Source organism: Piliocolobus tephrosceles, unplaced genomic scaffold (genome assembly GCF_002776525.5).
Source record: "Piliocolobus tephrosceles isolate RC106 unplaced genomic scaffold, ASM277652v3 unscaffolded_15770, whole genome shotgun sequence".
Classification (NCBI taxonomy): domain Eukaryota; kingdom Metazoa; phylum Chordata; class Mammalia; order Primates; family Cercopithecidae; genus Piliocolobus; species Piliocolobus tephrosceles.
This window is the reverse complement of record NW_022297388.1, coordinates 12336-31448: the sequence shown is the minus strand read 5'-3', so window position 1 is coordinate 31448 and position 19113 is coordinate 12336. Positions and strand designations below refer to the sequence as shown.

At 57.6% G+C, this 19113-nt stretch overlaps 3 protein-coding genes across 5 annotated transcripts in view; all 3 read left to right on the top strand.

Moving 5' to 3' along the window:
• The first annotated feature begins 6 nt into the window (after positions 1 to 6).
• On the top strand, positions 7 to 2112 carry LOC111532473 (rab GDP dissociation inhibitor alpha-like). Its single transcript, XM_023199589.1, has 4 exons — positions 7 to 435; positions 752 to 896; positions 1015 to 1069; positions 1160 to 2112. The coding sequence occupies exons 2-4, from the start codon at positions 766 to 768 to the stop codon at positions 1310 to 1312; spliced, it is 339 nt and encodes a 112-aa protein (XP_023055357.1). The 5' UTR covers positions 7 to 435; positions 752 to 765; the 3' UTR covers positions 1313 to 2112.
• Positions 2113 to 2776: 664 nt separating this feature from the next.
• FAM50A (family with sequence similarity 50 member A) lies at positions 2777 to 9194 on the top strand. 3 transcript variants are annotated; one of them, XM_023199591.2, is made up of 13 exons: positions 2777 to 2997; positions 4230 to 4314; positions 4409 to 4508; positions 5007 to 5152; positions 7015 to 7091; positions 7221 to 7287; positions 7439 to 7500; positions 7767 to 7843; positions 8214 to 8268; positions 8454 to 8469; positions 8568 to 8638; positions 8748 to 8858; positions 8963 to 9194. In XM_023199591.2, exons 1-13 carry the CDS (start codon positions 2887 to 2889, stop codon positions 8969 to 8971), a joined length of 987 nt encoding a protein of 328 aa, XP_023055359.1. In that variant the 5' UTR covers positions 2777 to 2886; the 3' UTR covers positions 8972 to 9194. The 3 variants fall into 3 exon arrangements, 2 of the variants coding, with proteins under 2 accessions (XP_023055359.1, XP_023055358.1); XM_023199590.2 differs by having other exon boundaries at positions 2792 to 2997; positions 8421 to 8469; XR_003307557.1 differs by having other exon boundaries at positions 8214 to 8469.
• A 9352-nt stretch (positions 9195 to 18546) lies between these two features.
• The window catches only part of PLXNA3 (plexin A3), a 12902-nt gene continuing 12335 nt past the window's right edge, over positions 18547 to 19113 (top strand). Inside the window, exon 1 of the mRNA XM_026450229.1 lies at positions 18547 to 19113. This exon is cut by the window's right edge and continues 10 nt beyond it. Within this exon, the coding sequence (XP_026306014.1) occupies positions 18574 to 19113 (540 nt within the window). The 5' untranslated portion in view covers positions 18547 to 18573.

The following is a 19113-nucleotide window of genomic DNA, read 5'->3' as shown; positions in this document are numbered from 1 at the left end:
ATTTCAGAGGCCACACGCCACGTCTGTAGTGCAGAAAGTGTTCTTGATCACGGGGCGTCTGGGAGGTGGGGGCGGGCACCCAGCCTATACGTCAGGGCCCACCTCTGTGAGCTGCAGGGCAGGGCCATGCATTCAGGAGGGGCAGTAGTGATGGCTCCGAGGAGCGCCTTGTCTGCCAGAGCTGCCTGCCTTTGCTGTGAGCACAGCCCCAAGACTACCTAAGGGAGTGATCTGACGGGCGAGGACTTCTGGTGCTTTCTCAGGTGGCCCGCTGCAAGCAGCTGATCTGTGACCCCAGCTACATCCCGGACCGTGTGCGGAAGGCTGGCCAAGTTATCCGCATCATCTGTATCCTTAGCCACCCCATCAAGAACACCAACGACGCCAACTCCTGCCAAATAATCATCCCCCAGAACCAGGTCAACAGGAAGTCAGGTAGGCCGGGTGCCGGTGCAACTTCCTCTAGGGTGTTCTCTTTGGGGTTACCCTTTCTCTCCCCATCAGTGTCGGAGCTCCTTGCCTTACCTCTCTGGAAAAAATTTGACCCACATTGTAGTCACCACAACTTGGACCCCTAGGGTTTGGGTGGCCTGGACTCTTCCCCTCTGGGAGGGTGGCGGCTTGGATGCTACCTGCTCTGCGGGGCTGGGGAGGGGACAGGTGGGCCAGACTTGTGCCCAGCCACTGGAAACCATCTCTGCGTATGGCCAGCGCCTCTGGCCCGAGTTGACGGAGCTCTTCCTGTGGCCAGACATCTACGTGTGCATGATCTCCTATGCACACAACGTGGCGGCCCAGGGCAAGTACATCGCCATCGCCAGCACTACTGTGGAGACCACGGACCCTGAAAAGGAGGTGGAGCCGGCTCTGGAGCTGTTGGAGCCCATTGACCAGAAGTGAGGGGCTGGGCTGAGCCCGAGGGGGAGAGGGAGGGAGCCCAGCAGCTGGGCTTAGGGACCAGGAAGGGCATGGCCCGTTGTGAGGCCTGTCCCCTCCCCTCTGTCTGCCCCTCAGGTTTGTGGCTATCAGTGACTTGTATGAGCCCATTGATGATGGTTGTGAGAGCCAGGTAAGCAGCTTGTCCCAGCCCTGGCTCCTGGCTGCCCCCCCAGGGCACCTGCCTGACTCACCCTGGGCGCTGGGCTTTGGCTATTTCCAGGTATTCTGTTCCTGCTCCTATGATGCCACCACACACTTTGAGACAACCTGCAACGACATCAAAGACATCTACAAACGCATGGCTGGCATGGCCTTTGACTTTGAGAACATGAAGCGTAAACAGAACGACGTCTTTGGAGAAGCTGAGCAGTGATTGTGGCCGCCCCCAGCCCCTGCTGCCCCAGCCTGTGTCTGTTCTCCTAGAGGGCTCCAGCATCCTCTGCTTCCCCCACCACGTTCCCATCACCCACCTCATTGATCCACTGACCAAATCCTTAACCCTAGCGATGGTTTGGGAGATGGGGGGTTGGATAGCATCCTCTTTCTTGGCCCTTCCTTATCCTAGGAAAAGAGGGTTCCTCTCCTTGTGTGTGTCTCTTCCCCCCACCCCTAATTCTTCTGCTCTGTTCGGGAAGACAGGGAGGAAAAGGTGACTTCTGCCCCCACCGCTCTTACCCCCACTGTAGTGGCCTTTGGAGATGCCCCCACCTCCCCCCACCAACTCTTGCGTGTTGGAGAGAAGGGGCCCTCCCAGCACAAAGTTGCATTCCTCCCCCCTAATTTATTCTAATTTATTAACTTCGACCCACCCTTTCTGAGCCTGCAGCCTTCCCGTGTGGCCTGGGGGCTGTAGAGTGAGCTGCCCCAGCCCCTCCCAGCCCTTGCCCAGCCTGGGGCAGCGGGGAAGGCTTGGGCGTGGCCCCTTTGGAGGTTGATTTGCTGTTTTGTTTCTTGTCTTTGTGTTTGTGTTCTGTGGTACTTGCTGAGAGAAAAAGAAATGTGAGCAAAGCAGAAGGAGGTGGGAAAATGGACCCAAACCCCAGTGTGCCCTGCCCGTACCTTTCCTTTAGTGGTGGGAAACCCTTATCTTGCAAAGTGAATGTGTCCCCTTCCCCACCCTCTAGTGTATTTCACAGAAAACAAAACCTCCCAATAAAACGGTTGAAACCTGAACCTCTGGATCTTTACGGTTATCTCCCAAAAGCTGGGTACCTGGCAGGGCTTTGGCTGCCTGGGTTGGGGCTCTGGCTTAGCTTCACTCTGGAATGTAAAACGTGGCATTCGTCAGGGAATTCCTCACCCAGAGCACGCTGGGGCCAAACTGCCTTAAAGCTTAAGGCTACCCAGTGAGTTAATGCTGGCATCAGGACTGCAGCCCTCAGTGCTCAATGCAGGTGGGGGGCGGGTGTCAACGTGGAGAAAGCAGAGGGAGCAGGGGTCTTGGCCTCTGGCTTGAGAGGCCAGAGGGGACCCGGGCCAGCCTTGGATGGGGTGAAGCAGGGGAACAGGGGTGCCAGTTTTCAGCTTAATGCGGGGGACCAGGGCCTGGCCTCAGGCAGGGAGGCAGCAAGGGGACCAGCCTTGGGGTCAACAGGAAGAATTAGAGGGACCGGGGCCCAGCCTTGGCTCAGGTTAACATCGAGGCAGCGCGAGGGGCTGGGGGATTCAGCCTTCGGGGTCCACAGGAGCCGGCGGTGGGGGCTGGGACGGGAGTCCATGCAGGGTAAGGGGCGGTCTCCGGCGGGGCGGGGCGGGGCGGGCGGCGGTTCCGCTCCGGGCCAGCTGGCGCGCGGAGGGGCGGGGCATCCGTGCGTCTCCTGGTAGCTGACGTCACGGCGCGGGCGTCAGCTGACTGTTCTGCTGCCACCGCCGCTGCTGCTGCTGCCGCCGCGACCCGGCGGGGCCGCCGCCGCCGTCGCCGCCGCCGCCGCCGCCGCCGCTGCTACCATGGCTCAATACAAGGGCGCCGCGAGCGAGGCCGGCCGCGCCATGCACCTGATGAAGAAGCGGGAGAAGCAGCGCGAGCAGATGGAGCAGATGAAGCAGCGCATCGCGGAGGTGCGAGCCGGGGGCCTCGGAGCATGCGCGCGGGCGTGGTCCCCTAGCTGCCTCGCGCCACGCTCCGGCCCTGGAAGCCCTGGGGCGGTGGCTTCGGAGCGCTGGCGGCGCGCCGGGGCGGGCCCCTGGCTCGCTGACTTCCAGCAGAGCACAGAAGCAAGCCGGCGAGTCTCATCAGTAAAATGGGCCCGGAGCCGGGAGTTCTCCGAGGCTGAGGCCACTAACTGGTGACCGACCTCCGGCAGGAGGGAGCCGAGCCAGTGTTTCTGTTGGGAGGCACGGCGGGGACAAGCCTCTCGTCGCCTCGCCTGGGCACCTAGCGCCCTGGCTCTGGCCCCTCGGCCCTCAGAGCCAGGCCTCTGCCCTGGTCCTATGGACACCGGGCAGGGCTGTTCCTCTCCCCCTGGAGAGGCGCTGGGAGGCCTGAGTCAGACCTGGCCCAGTCCACTGGCCAGGAGGCTCCTTCCAGAACCCCTTGCATCTGTGAGGCAGGCATGAACCTCCCGGGCGCCAGCGGTTCATCCCCTGCTTCCCGTGAGTGGCCCGTGATGGTGGTGGTCAGGGAAGGAGCGTGGAGGAGCTTGATCCTTTTAGGGAGACTCACTCATCAGGACTCGGGGCTCCAGGAAAGAGCAGGCTCCTGCTTGGGGAACTGGGGAAGCCCGGCCAGAGGACCCTTGAAACACCAAGTCCTCATGCCCTGGCCACACTGTGTGAGCCGGGGTGCCCAGCAAGCAGAAGGTGTATTTCTCTGCCAACCACCTTGGGAGGCCACTGGTCAGCGAGGGCTTGACATGGGGCCAAAGAGAGGCCTCCTGGGAAGCTGTTGATGACATTCGGGGGCCTAGAGGGAGGAAAATCACTCAGGGAGGGACCAGGCCCCTCGGCCACTCTGTTCTTGTTTGCCCTCTCCTGATACCCCTTGGCTTGGGTCTCGGAAGCTTCAGCTTAAAGGCTGGAGATGAAAAAGGCCAAAAGTCAGTAGGGTTGGTGGCTTCAGGCTGCTGAGGGACCTGTGATCCCCAGTAGGAGACCTGAAGAGCCAGAGCAGCTCAGGGATGGAAACAGCCCCATTTGGCACTCTTAGCACTTGAAGAGCCCCGCCCAGCCTCATGGAACCTTCCATCGACAAGGGCACAGGGGCAGATTTGGACTATAACCCAGGTCCCTGATGACCAGCCTGCCTTTTCCACAGGGAGGGGAGCTCTCATGGTGGCTGTCCCTCCCCGCAGGAGAACATCATGAAATCCAACATTGACAAGAAGTTCTCTGCGCACTACGACGCGGTGGAGGCAGAGCTCAAGTCCAGCACCGTGGGTGAGCAGGGTGTGGGTGCCCCTCACCCGGGCCCTGGGCCACTCTTCCACTGGCCCTGTGACTACCTTGCCCCTTGTGCCTCCTTGCTTCAAAGGTCTTGTGACCCTGAATGACATGAAGGCCAAGCAGGAGGCTCTGGTGAAGGAGCGGGAGAAGCAGCTGGCCAAGAAGGAGCAGTCCAAGGAGCTGCAGATGTGGGTCCTCTCGCCGCAGCCCTCAACATGGAGCTAGTGCTCATGGGGTCCCGGGGCCGGTCAGGCTCTTTTTGCACCCTGGAGGGAGACCCTGTCTCCTGCCTTGGGACAGGGGTAGCATCTAGCTTGCGATTTGCATTTCTCTCTCCTGCCTCCTTGGGTCCACGCTCACGTCTTCTCACCATGGCGGCTTGTCTTTCTGACCCTCTAAATGCAGTGGGTCCTTTCCCTGCACCTGGTGCCTGAGCAGCCTGCATTCTCCCCATTCCTCTCTGTCCTGCGGCCCCTATGGCCCTCTGTGCTTGCTGTTCGTAACGGAGCCCTCACCCATGAGCTTGAAGTGATCCAGAACAGCAGGACCCCTCTGGGGCACTGGGGACCCAGCCTAGGCTGGGCAGGACCCACATAGGGCACACAGGTGGTTCTGGGTCAAGGAAGCGGCTGGGTCAGGGTTGGGGAAGGACATGGTGTGTGATGGGGCCACCTGCACCTCGCTAGGAAGCTGGAGAAGCTTCGAGAGAAGGAGCGTAAGAAGGAAGCCAAGCGGAAGATCTCCAGCCTGTCCTTCACCCTGGAGGAGGAAGAAGAGGGAGGCGAGGAGGAAGAGGAGGCAGCTATGTATGAGGAGGAGATGGAAAGGGAAGGTGAGGGCTGGCTGGAGTCAGACCCCCGCCCGTGGCCCCTGGGGAGGGGTCCCCAGTGTGAGAGGCTGTCAGCAAAGCTGATGCCCTGTCAAGATGGCTCTAAAAGCTGCCCTCTGGAGGCACCACACACAGGAGACCAGGGAGGGGAGAAGCTGGTCTAGACCAGGCTGGCTGGGCACATTTTCTGTGATGATGGAAATGTTAGTCTGTGCCGCCCAATATGGTAGCCATTTGCTGCAGGTGACTTGTATGACTGGGGCACTAAATGGTTCATTCTATTTGATTTGTTTCAGCGTAGACGTATACAGTCACAGAAATTCCGTGGCTACTAGTCAGACACTGCAGGTCTCAGCTGTGAGAACAAGGGGCTGTCAGGGAAAGCTCAGGATGGCTGGAGAGTGCGGGTAAAGCCAGCCTAGCTGCCATGTGTGTCACATACCTGTGCTGTACCTGGCCAGGGCACATAGGGTGCTGTCCCTCTCCTGGCGGAAGTCACGGGTCACCATGCACTGAAGACACTACTCAGGGTTACTGCTCTGCTCAGGGCCCATGGGGCTAACCCAGGGCTCAGGGAAGGAGGGGAGGGTTGAGTTAGGCCCTAAGGATGAGAAAGTATATGCCAGAAGTCCAGCGGGAAAGAGTGGGCATGTTTGAAGATTGGGAGCAAGTTGTGTCACGGGCCCCTGGAGGGTGTGGTGGCAGCTCCCCAGGGAATGGCGGAGGGAGTGAAGTGAGGCGGGATGGCACTGTGTGGCTGTGGTAACAGTCTGGGTGCCGTGGCTTTGAGGGAAGTGCAGGATTGTGGGGAAGAAGAACCTGCCAGCAGCCACAGTAAAACAGAAAAAGAAACAAGCAGGATTTTAGTATGACGTTGTATTTCACCCAGTGTATCCAAAATATCACCATTGTGGCACATGCACTAGCTGTGGTACTCGGCTGCTGTGTGCGGCGGGAGCTACTGGTTTGTGTTTGTGTTTTTGTTTTGATTGTTGTTGTTTTTGAGACTGTCTCCCTGTGTCCCAGGCTGGGTGCAGAGGCGTGATCACAGCTTACTTCAGCCGTGACCTCCTGGACTCAAGGGGCCCTGCCACCTCAGCCGCTTGAGTAGCTGGGACTACAGGCGCTTTGTATTTTTGTATTTTTTGTAGAGACGGAATCTCGCCATGTTGCCCAAGCTGGTCTCGAGCTTGGGAGCTACTGGCGTGGACAGTGCAGGCCTGGGGGAAAGGTTGTCACCCTCACTGTGTATCACTGGGGCTTTTACAAAACACTGCTTGGTGGGCTCTTCCCTCCCCCTACAGGCTCCGTTTAGGGGGCCCAGCCACAAGACCCTGAGATCCGTGTTTGTAAAGCTCTCCAAATGATTCTAATCTGCAACCAGGCTCCAGAATCTCTGCCCTTGAGCATCAGGTTAAAGAGTTTACATTTGTCTTTGTTTTTTTGTTTTGTTTGGTTTTTTGTTTTTGAGACGAGGTCTCACTCTGTTGCCCAGGCTAGAGTGCAGTGGTTTGATCACAGCTCACTGCAGCCCCGACCTCCCAGGCTCAAGCGATCCTCCCACCTCAACCTCCCGAGAAGCTGGGACTGCAGCTGCGCCACCACACCCGGCTGATTGTTTTGAGTTTTAGTAGAGACGAGGTCTTGCTGTGTTGCCCATGCTGGTCTCCACCTCCTGGGCTCAAGCGATCCTTCTGCCTCATCCTCCCTAAGTGTTGGGTTGACAAGTGTGAGTCTCTGTGCCCGCCCTAGGCTTGTCTTCTAGATCAGCTGTTCTCAAAGTATGCTTGGGGGACCCCAGGCGTTGGCCGTAGCAAAATCGTTTTCATAATAATGCTGTGATATTTGGCTTCCTTTTGTTCCAGAGATCACCACGAAGAAGAGAAAACTGGGGAAGAACCCAGACGTGGACACAAGCTTCTTGCCTGATCGAGACCGTGAGGTAAAGGTTGCCTGGCCCTGACCCCGGCCTCGACTCCAGCCCTGGTGGATACCCTTGCTCGGGGAGCCAGGCTCTGTGTGCACCCTGAGCAGCCCTGGGCCTCACCCGTCTGCCTGCTCCCTCTCCCAGGAGGAGGAGAATCGGCTTCGGGAAGAGCTGCGGCAGGAGTGGGAAGCCAAGCAGGAGAAGATCAAGAGTGAGTCCTTGCGGAGTCAGACGCAAGGGGCCTGGGCCCAAGCCAGCTTTCCTGTCCACAGTCTCTTGGGTGGTGCGCTGAGCCCCAAGGCTGCTCTCGGTGGGGCGGGGGTGCCTGGGTCTGGAGACCAAGAGGCAGCTCTGCCTTGTAGGCGAGGAGATCGAGATCACCTTCAGCTACTGGGATGGCTCTGGGCACCGGCGGACGGTCAAGGTAGGCAGCGTGCAGCCTGCTTCCTGCTCACCATGGGCCCAGCCTCCCTTAGGTTCCGTGGGAAGGAACTGACCTTCCTGACTTGGGAAGCCCCAGGGATCCTGAGGATAACAGGCTCCGGGGCCTGGCCCTCTGTCTGGGGAGTGAGGCCCAGGCCTAGCTGAGGCCCTGCAGTCTCTGGCAGGGCCCTCTGGGCCTCTGCCTTCTTGAGAGCCCTTCTGCAGGCTTCTGCCTTCCCTTCCCAACTCCTGGATTCCCGGATGCAGATGAGAAAGGGCAACACCATGCAGCAGTTCCTGCAGAAGGCGCTCGAGATTCTTCGGAAAGACTTCAGTGAGCTCAGGTGCGAGGTGTGCCTGTGTGCATGGCTGTGGCTCCAGCCCGGGTGCCAGACACCCAGTGGGATGTGGGCGCTGCCTGGGCAAGGAGGCAGCGTGCTGGGCACTATCTTCCCAAAAGACGGGGTCAGGCTCCTCTTCCCTTCCCTCCCACCAGAGAGCGCTTCGCTGGGAGCACACTGCCTTGGTTCCTTAGCCCAAAGGGGGAGGGTGCTGGGTGCCAGTCCTGGGCTCACTAAACCATGGAGCTTCCCTCAGAGCCCACTGGCCGCTGCCTCCCAGCCCCAGCACGGGCTCTCCTGGGCTGGCTGCCTCCTCCCTCCATGGGCAGGGGTGCTATCCTCTTGCCCACACCCTCCTGCCTTCCTCCCTCAGGTCCGCAGGGGTGGAGCAGCTCATGTACATCAAGGAGGACTTGATCATCCCACACGTGAGTCCCTTCAGTCCCAGGACCCACAGTGGGTGCTGCGCCCTGGGCTTTGGCTCAGGCTGGTGGGGGTGGTGTGCGCAGGCGGGGGGGGGGGGGGGGGGAGGGGCCGAGATGGGCCATCAAAGCGCCACTTTCCTGCCCTTGACTCCCAGCATCACAGCTTCTACGATTTTATCGTCACCAAGGCACGGGGGAAGAGTGGTGAGTGCCCCCGGCCCAGCCACCCCCATAGCACCTTGCCCCCGATATTGTCACCGGGGCAGCAGCAGGACATTGGTCTGTCTGCTTCTCTCCTGCAGGGCCGCTCTTCAACTTTGATGTTCATGACGATGTGCGGTTGCTCAGTGACGCCACTGTGGAGAAGGATGAGGTACAGCATAGGGGGCCGTGTTAGGGGGAACGGGTGTCCCTGGGCTGTGGAGGAGAAACCGAGGGAAGGGGAGGTCGGCAGGCGGCCCTTTGCCCTCTTCCTCCCTTAGTCACATGCAGGCAAGGTGGTGCTGAGAAGCTGGTACGAGAAGAACAAGCACATCTTCCCTGCCAGCCGCTGGGAACCCTACGACCCTGAAAAGAAGTGGGACAAGTACACGGTGAGGAGCGGCTGGCAGGGACCCCTCCCAGGTGGGGATGGTGGTCAGTCCCTGCTCACCCCTCGCCTTCCTTGTCTCCTCCATCCACCTTGTCGTCACACCAGATCCGCTGAGCATCTGGGAGGCTGCGCAGCCTTGGCTCCTCAGCTCCCTCAGCGTGCCCCGTGGTGTCCCCGGGACTCCAGGCACCTGCTCCCCTGCGACCATGCCAGGCACGCTGGGAAGGAGGATGGCAGCTGCTTGTGTCCTGCCCCCGGCACGTCAGTGACTGCTTTATTCTTTTCCAATAAAGAAGTGCACATGTGAGAGCTGGAGCGCCTGCAGTGTGAGAAGCCATTTGTGTTCGGACCAAATGCATTTGTCGTTTTGACCATTTAAAACTGTACAATTCAGTGGCATTTAGCACATTTGCCATGTTGTGTAATCATCACCTTGGTCTGCTTCCAGGACATTTTCATCCCTCTAAAAGGCCCTGTGGCCACGAGCAGGCTCCCCGCTTCACATCCCCCCCCCCCCAGGCTCCCATCTGCTTTCTGTCTCCATGGATTGGCCTGTTCTGGACATGTCATGCGTGCCTGGGGAATCTGTCACCGGGGCAGCCCCACCATTCCTGAGGTGTCTTTGCGGCACTGCTTCTTGACCATGGGCGCCTGTCCTTGGGCGGTGGTGACTCTGGTGGGTGGAAAGGGGCTTCCTCCCCAGGCCTTTGGGCTCCTCTTGAGTTTCCTGTAGGGGACGTGGCCGTCCTGTGGCCACCCCTGCCTTCCTTGCTCTGGGCCGTCCCAGCACAGTCTGTCTGCTGTGGTGCCCTGCGCTCAATACTTGCCTGCCCTGCCCTAGCTAGCCCTGCTCAGACAGCCCTTGGGGCAGGATCCAGATTGGGGATGGGTCCAGGACCCCTACTCTGCCACCTCAGCCGCTGGTTCCCCAGGTTCCACTTGGCGAAGCTGAGGCAGGCAGGCCTGGCTCCAGGAGGCTGAGAAAGGCCAGCTAACAGCTCCCTGTTTCCTCCCCTGTCCTGAAGCCAAGAAGAAAGGACAGGGGATAGCCCCTCACTGGTCAGGAGCACCTCAGTCCTGGGTCTGGCCTCCCCTTCCTGGCAAATGTGGAGATCTGATGGCACCCGACAGTGCAGAGGCCCAGTGTCTCATTCAGCGTGGCTGGGAAGTAGCCATGTGGCATCACTAGGAATAGAGATGAGGGTAGAGTAATGTACTTTTTCTTTCTTTCCTTTTTTTTTTGGAGACAGGGTCTTGCTCTGTCTCCCAGGCTGGAGTGCAGTGGTGAGATCTCAGCTCACTGCGGCCCCCACCTCCTGGGCTCAAGTGACTGTCCCGCCTCAGCCTCCTGAGTAGCTGGGACTACAGGTGTGCACCACCACACCCAGCTATTTTTATGTACATGAACATTGGAACAGAATTTAAAAAAATTTTTTTTGTAGATATGGGGTCTTAAGAGCTCTGTTGCCCAGGCTGGTCTCGAACTGCGGGGCTCAAGTGATCCTGCCACCTCAGCCTCCCAAATTGCTGGGATTGCAGGTGTGAGCCACTGTGTTTGGCTGAGGATGCTATTTGATGCTCTGGAACTGGATAAGGTCACCAAGGATCAGTGTGTATCAGGGGTGGTCACCTACTTTGCTCACCCGGTCCTCGTTCCCGGGGGCTGTGTGTGTAGACAACAGAGAGGGAAACAAAAAACCGAAACAAAATGTAGGAACAAGATGAACTGGCCTTTCTAGCATGGGGACATTTAAGCTGACATCCAAATGACAAGAAGTCAGCCATTCCAATGCAGGAGGGAGCGTTCCAGGCAGAGGGAACACCAAGTCTGGGTCAAAGGTGAGCTGGAGGCTGGGCATGGGGGCTCACGCCTGTAATGCCAGCACTTTGGGAGGCTGAGGCGGGTGGATCACTTGAGGTCAGGAGTTCGAGACCAGCCTGACCAACATGGTGAAACCTCATCTCTACTAAAGATACAAAAATTAGCTGGGTGTGGTGGCAGGTGCCTGTTATCTCAGCTACTCAGGAGGCTGAAGCAGGAGAGTCGCTTGAACCCAGGAGGCAGATGTTGCAGTGAGCCGAGATCATGCTACCACATTCTAGCCTGGATGACGAGTGAAACTCCATCTCAAAGAAAAAAAAAAAAAAAAAAAAAGGTGAGCTGGGCTGGAACAAGGGGAAGGAGGAAGCTCCAAGATGAGGGGCAGGGCTGGATGCTACCCTTTTCCCTCACCTTCACTGTCCAGCAGAAGCCATGTGGTTCCCATGTCAGTGTGGAAGCCAGTTCCTGCAATGTCCCCAACAGACATGTGCTTTTCTTCAGTGCCTGCTTACCTGTCCTCTTTCTCTAGACAAAGACAAGCTCCTATGGCTGCCCCTCCTGGCCCTCACCTTTCTCACACGAAAGGTATTGCGCTTGCATGCCGTTCGACACCGTAGTGTCCGTTAGCCATATAGCCCAATAGTTGGCATCTTTCCACATGGGTGCACAGAGACCCTCCTCATTCTCTCTTCAGCTACAGAGTCGGCATGGCAGATACTGGCCAACTCCACTCCCTGGGGCCTGCCCACTTGGCAGCCCCACGGGCAGGATGAGGGCCGGCTCCCCCAGCCCTGCCCACACAATGCCCTCACTCGCCGCAGGGAGACGCATGCCAAGCTGAGATGGAGACATGGTTTCTCAGCATGTGGTTTTGTTTCTTCTTTGTATTTTTAATTTTTTCAACTGAGGAAAAATTCACATAACAGAAAAGTAGCTATTAACCATTTTAAAATGTACAATTTGGTGGCATTTGGTACATCGCATTGTTGTGTGACCATTGCCTCTCTCTGCTGGAACACTTTCATCCCCGAAAGGAGATCCGGTGGTTATTCAGCAGCCTCTCCCCATTCCCCAGCTCCCCAGGCCCTGGCAACTGCTAATCTACCGTCTCAATGGATTGGACTGTTCTGGAAGCTTCACATCAATGGAATCATACAATGCATGACTTTTTGTGTCTGGCTTGTTTTTCTTAGTATCATGTTTTTGAGGTTCATCCATGTTGTAACATGGTCAGAATTCCTTCCTTTTTATAACTAACTGAGTCGTAGTCTGTTGTCTGTGTACACCACATCTTGTTTATCCATTCATCCATGCATGGGCATTTCAGGTGTTCCTACCTTTTGGCTATTGTAAATAATGCTGCTATGAACATTCACGTACAAGTTTTTGTTTGATCTTAGTGTGGTTTTTAATTTGTATTTATCTTTTCACATGTTTAAAAACTATGTGCATTTTATTTCTCCTGCAAAATGTCTATTCCTGACATTTGCCCATTAATTCTATTGTTGGTCTTCTTGGATTTTTTTTTTTTTTTTTTTTTTTTAAAAAAAACGGGGTTCCACTATGTTGCCCAGGCTGATCTTGAAATCATGGGCTCAGGTGATCCTCCTGCCTTGGCCTCTTGTTGGTCTTTTTTATCTAGAAATCGGTCGGGTGCAGTGGCTCATGCCTGTAATCCCAGCACTTTGGGAGGCCGAGGCGGGCAGATTACCTGAGGTCAGGAGTTCGAGACCAGCCTGGCCAACATGGTGAAACACCGTCTCTACTAAAAATACAAAAATTAGCCAGGCGTGGTGGCGGGCGCCTGTAATCTCAGCTGCTCAGGAGGCTGAGGCAGGAGAACTGCTTGAACCTAGGAGGCGGAGGTTGCAGTGAGCCGAGATCGCACCACTGTACTCCAGCCTGGGTGACAGAGCGAGACTCTGTCTCAAATAAATAAATAATATGTAGAATCCTAGGTACCTTCCATATATGAAGAATACCCCTTTGTGTTAAATAGTGCAAATACTTTTCCTCGTTTTTCATTGATTTTATGGTGTTTTTTAGACACAAGAAGTTTATGTTTAACTAGTTGGACTCTTTTGTCTTCTATGCCTTCTGGGTTTGAGGTCATAGTTAGACGGTCTTCTGGAAGTCAGTGTTATCAAGGAAGTGATTGGAGGCTTTTACCAGGAGCAAGACGTAATCTTGACTTAAGTTTTCCAGTCACTCTTGTAGCAGTGTGGCAAAGGGACTGGGGGAGGGCAAGCATGGGAGTCCAGTGAGGAGGCCACCACAGCCATCCTAATGAGAGACTGGTGGCTTGGACCAGGGTGGGAATAGAAGATCAGCTTCTGGATAGATTTTGGGGGGAGAGGCAACAAGATTTGCTGAGGAATAGGACATGGTGTTTGAGAGAAAGAGAGGAGTCAAGAATTCCAAGACTTTGGCCTGAGCAAGAGGAAGAACCTTTACTAAGATGCGGGGCATGCGAAGAGAAGCAAGTCTGGGGTGAACAATGAAGGCTTCGCTTGTGGAAATGGTATGTTGAGATCCAAGCAGAGATTTGGATCTATGAACCTGGAGCCTGGAGTTCGCAGGAGAGCTTGAGAGGATGGAGTGAGAAATTGCAGAGCTGTCAAGACAGGACATGATTGATGCTCTGAAACTGGACAGATGGCCAAGGGAATCGAAGGGTAACACCTGTGCATCTGGTCAAGCCAATGGATGAGATGACAAAGATGGGACTAAGGCCAGGCGTGGTGGCTCACGCCTGTAAGCCCAGCACTTTGGGAGGCCTAGGCAGGTGGATCATTTGAGCCCAGGAGTTCGAGACCAGCTGGGCAACATAGTGAGACTCTGTGTCTATAGAAAATACAAAGATTAGCTGGGCATGGTGGCACACACCTGTAGTCCCAGCTACTTGGGAGGCTGAGGTGGGCGGACCACTTGAGCCCAGGAGGTGGAGACCAGCCTGGGCAACATGGTGAAACCCTGTGTCTACAAAAAATTCAAAAATTAGCCTGGTGTGGTGGCGTGCTCCTGTAGTCCTAGCTACTTGGGAGGCTGAGGTGGAAAGATTGCTTGAGCCTGGGAAGGCGAGGCTATAGTGAGTGGTGTTCATGCCACTGCACTCCAGCCTGGGTGACAAAGTGAGACATTGTCTCCAAAAAGATTATTATACAAAAATCAATTTTTTTTTTTTTTTTTGAGATAGAGTCTTACTTCTCTGTTGCCCAGGCTGGAGTACAATGGCATGGTATCGGCTCACTGCAACCTCTGCCTCTTGGGTTCAAGCGATTGCCCCCCGCCTCAGCCTCCCAAGTAACTGGGATTACAGATGCCTGCCGCCATGCCTGGCTAATTTTTGTATTTTTAATAGAGACGACGGGGTTTCGTCGTCTTGGCCAGGCTGGTCTCGAATTCCTGATCTCAAGTGATCCGCCCACCTCTGCCTCCCAAAGTGCTTGGATTGCAGGCATGAGCCACCACACCTGGCCAATCAATTGTATTTCTATACAAAATCCAAAATGAAATTAAGAAAATAATTCCATTTGGCCGGGCGCGGTGGCTCAAGCCTGTAATCCCAGCACTTTGGGAGGCCGAGACGGGCGGATCACGAGGTCAGGAGATCGAGACCATCCTGGCTAACACGGTGAAACCCCGTCTCTACTAAAAAAAATATAAAAAACTAGCCGGGCGAGGTGGCGGGTGCCTGTAGTCCCAGCTACTAGGGAGGCTGAGGCAAGAGAATGGCGAAAACCCAGGAGGCGGAGCTTGCAGTGAGCTGAGATCTGGCCACTGCACTCCAGCCTGGGCGACAAAACATCATTGAAAGAAATTAAAGAAGACCTAAATAAATGGAAAGACATCTGTATTAGTCATGGTTCTCCAGAGAAACAGAACCAACAGGACACACACACACACACACACACACACAGCTTATTTTAAGGATTTGGTTCACACAATCGTCGGGGCTGACAAGTTGGTGTGAAATTTGTAGGACAGGCTGGAAACTTGGAGAATTTCTGTGTTACAGTCTTGTTGTTTTTGTTGAAATGGAGTCTTACTCTTGTTGCCCAGGCTGGAGTACAATGGCATGATATCGGCTCACTGCAACCTCTGCCTCTTGGGTTCAAGCGATTGCCCCCCGCCTCAGCCTCCCAAGTAACTGCGATTACAGATGCCCGCCACCATGCCCAGCTAATTTTTGTATTTTTAGTAGAGATGGGGTTTCACCATGTTGGCCAGGCTGGTCTCGAACTCCTGACCTCAGGTAATCTGCCTGCCTCGGTCTCCCAAAGGGCTGGGATGACAGGCATGAGCCACTGCGCCTGGCCTGTGTTACAGTCTTGAAGCAGAATTTCTGCTTCTCCAGGAAACAGAATTTCTGCTTCTCCAGGAAACCTCGGGTTTTGCTCTTAAAGCCATCCAACTAAATGGATGAGGCCCGCACACATTATCAAGGGTGATCTCTTTTACTTAAAGTCAGTTGAGGGCCGAGCACAGTGGCTCATGCCTATAATCTCAGTACTTTTTTTTTTTTTTTTAAGACAGAGTCTTGCTCTATCTCCCAGGCTGGAGTGCAATGGCATGATCTTGGCTCACGCAACCTCCCCCTCCCAGGTTCAAGAGAGTCTCCTGCCTCAGCCTCCTGAGTAGCTGGGACTACAGGCACATGACACCATGTCTGGCTAATTTTTGTATTTTTTGTAGAGATGGGGTTTCACCATGTTGGCCAGGCTGGTCTTGAACTCCTGACTTCAGGTGATGTGCCCACTTCGGCCTTCCAAAATGCTGGGATTACGGGCGAGTCACTACGCCCAGCATATCCCAGTACTTTGGAAGCCTGAGGCAGGAGGATTGCTTAAGCCCAGGAGTTCAAGACTATCCTGAGCAATGTAGCAAGACCCTGTCTTTCTCTACAAAAATATGAAAAGTTAGCCAGGTGTGGTGGCGCTTGCCTGTGGTCCCAGCTACCTGGGAGGCTGAGGCAGGAGGATCCCTTGAGCCCAGGAAGTCGAGGCTGCAGTGAGCCATGATCCAGTGCCGCTACACTGCAGCCTGGGTGATAAAGGGAGACCTCAATTTGGGGGGAAAAATCTATCTTATCTATCTATACATACATATATATAGTTAATAGAAATGGGCAAAGGACTTGGATAGATATTTCTTCAGAGATCATATACAAAAGGCCAACAAGCACATGAAAAGATGCTAAACGTCATTAGTCATCAGGGAAATGAAAAGGAAAACCTTCGCGGGACACGGTGGCTCACACCTGTAGTCCCAGCACTTTGGGAGGCTGAGGCGGGAGCATCGTTTGAGCCTGGGGCGGTCGAGGCTGCAGTGAGCTATGATCTCACCACTGCACTCCAGCCCGGGTGACAGGGCGAGACCCTGTGTGAAAACAAAACAAAAAAAGAAAAGGAAAAATAAAGCAAGGGAAGGAAGAAAGGCCCGGGTTCAGAATCGCGGGGGAAGGGGCTGCTTTGGACGGCTGTCGCCACAGGCCCTCCGGGTTAGAGACTGTCGGGGGCGTGTCTTGAGCTGGGGGCGCGAGTCCTCGGCGGCGGTGCACCTGAGAGGCAGGGACCAGCGAGGCCGCGCCCCGGTGGCAGGTGACCCCGGGCGCGTCTCCGAGCGCCAGGGTGGGGCGAGGCGGGCGCGCGCCCCAGGCCCGAGGGGGTGTGGCGCGGGCGCGCGCGGGTTCCGGGGTCGCCCGAGGCGGCGGGCGGGGAGCCGGGGCGCGGGGGAGGCGCGCGCCGCGGACGCGGCCATCGAGCGAAGGGGGTCGGCTGGCCGGGCGGGTCCCCCTGCAGGTCGCGGGGATCGGGGCTGCGCGCGAGGTCCCTGACCGCGGGGAGCAGCGGCCCCGCCCGCGCCCCCTGCCGCTGCGTGCCTCTCGGCCGGGCGTCCCAGGGCGCCCCCGCCCCGCGCGGTGGTACGGTCCGGGTTTAAAAGGCTGCGGCGGCCCCCGGGCCGGCCCAGTGTGTGGGCGGTGGCGGCGGCTGCGCGCGTAGGACCCGGGGCGCGGGGCGAGGCCGAAGGGGCGCGCGAGCGGGGCCGCGGTGGGGCTCGGGGGCGCGTCCACGTGGCCAGAGGGCGGTCACCCGGAGCCGGCGGAGGGACAGGTAGGTGGCCGTCATCTTCGCCGTCCGTGCGGGGCCAGCCAACTCGGGGCCCGGGGCTCCGGCAGCCCGGGGGTCCGGCTCGGCCTGTGGGGGTCAGGCCCTACCCCTGCCCGTCGGCGCCGGTCTGCCCGGCCCCTTGTGCCCCGCGTGGTGGGGACGCCAACCCAAGACCAGCCCCTTGCCCAAAGAGGACCCTTTGTCGCAGGGGAGCGGCCCCTTGGAGGATCAGCGCTGTACTTCCCTCCCGCTAAGGGCTCCGCGAGTCCGCGGAGGGGTGCCCTGATGGGGCCCGGGCAAACTGGACCAGCAGCACAGTGAGGGGTGTTGGGGGGCGTCCGCTGGACCCGCGTCTCTGCGTGGGGCTGCCCCGTCCTCAGGCTCTCTGCTGGCCCAGCTGTACCTGTGATGCCCGAGGTTGCCACTTACAGGTGGGGGCTGGGCCTGAAATTCTGCCTCCCCAGGTCTCCCTCCCTACCTGTCCCCAGCCTGTTTCTAGGCTTGTGTTCCCGGGGTGTAGAGGAGGTGAGGACAGGATGTGGCGTCTCTTTTCTTTGGTCTTCCTTTCTTCTCCGGCTGTTGCATGAGGGTCCAGCTGACAAAAAAGCCCTGGAGAGGTGATCAATCCGAGCTGAAACTTTGCAGTTTCAAGCTGGGCCTGCTCCTTGTTCTGGCAAATGCATTTTTTCCCCCTTTTTCTCTCGTGTGCTTCCTTGGTTTGGTTCCCTGCACCGCCCCCCCTCACCCCCCCCCCCCCAAGCTGGGTACCTCCTATCTGCCCCCGGGGGCTCTGGCACTGAGAGGGTAGCGCTGAGCCCTGCCCTGTTGGCTGCCAAGACTCTGCTCTGCTGTCTTAGCAGCCTGGGGCTGGCTGGGTGTGGCCTGGGGGCTAAGTGCCAGTCCCAGCACTGTCCCTGTGGCTCCTGCCCTGTCTCCCCAAGGCCTTGACTGTATCTGGGGACATTGCTCCTCCTTTTGTAAGGCTCCTGGGACTCCGAACAGCAGGTAAGGCCTCCTGTACATTCCCTTCCCCGGTGAACCTCTGGGTCTGGAGGGGGAGCCGCGCAGGCTGTGCCTGAGCAGAGCTTGACTTATAATGTGTGTCTGGGTGCGTGGCTGAGGGGGCAGGCGCGACTCGGCTTTGTGTTGCATCCGGGACGCCAGACAGCGGGCTCCTGGACAGCCAGCTGAGGCCCTTGTCAGGGAGGCAGCTGGGGCCCCTTCAGGGGACATGGCGGTTCTGGATCCTCCATCAGGCCTCCATTCCCTAGACTTCTATCCCAGGGCTCCTGGTGGCAGTGCTGCTCCGGGTAGTGTTCCTACCCCTGCCCCTGTTCCCCAGCTTGCAATTGTTCTGTCCCTGCCTCCCTCTCCCCTCAGCTCAGGTGTTGGGGGCAGCCCAGAGGCCTGGGGCTTGCTGTTCTTTGCTGTTGGTTGCCCTGGGCTCTGAGATGTGGCATCTGGGGTCTCAGTTCCGGAGGGCCTCCTGCCTGGCCTTTCCCAGCATCTGCTCTGCTGCCCCCTTGGGTGTGGCCCAGCTGAGGCGAGGCCTCCTGGCTCCTTTCCAGCACAGGGGCTGAGGGACGATTGATGGCCCCCAAGCCTGCCCTCACTGGCTGCTCACTCATGCGCCCTGGCGGAGGCCCCTCCTCTCTCCCTGTCGCGGTGGCCATCTGGGGCTTTGGCGGGGTGGTGGGTGAATGGCCCGGCCCTCTGTGGCTCGAGGCCTCTGACTCCCACACACCGTCTCTCCCCAGGCCTGTCCCCAGGCGTGGCTGCCGGCCATGCCCTCTGTCTGCCTCCTCCTGCTGCTGTTCCTTGCCGTGGGGGGGGCCCTGGGCAACAGGCCCTTCCGTGCCTTTGTGGTGACAGATACCACGCTTACCCACTTGGCTGTGCACCGGATGACTGGGGAGGTGTTTGTGGGCGCAGTGAACCGAGTCTTTAAGCTGGCCCCCAACCTGACTGAGCTGCGGGCCCATGTCACGGGGCCTGTCGAGGACAACGCTCGCTGCTACCCACCCCCCAGCATGCGTGTGTGTGCCCACCGCCTGGCCCCCGTGGACAACATCAACAAGCTGCTGCTCATAGACTATGCGGCCCGCCGCCTGGTGGCCTGCGGCAGCATCTGGCAGGGCATCTGCCAGTTCCTGCGCGTGGACGACCTCTTCAAGCTGGGTGAGCCGCACCACCGCAAGGAGCACTACCTGTCGGGGGCCCAGGAGCCCGACTCCATGGCTGGTGTCATTGTGGAGCAGGGCCAGGGGCCCAGCAAGCTGTTCGTGGGCACTGCTGTCGACGGCAAGTCGGAGTACTTCCCCACC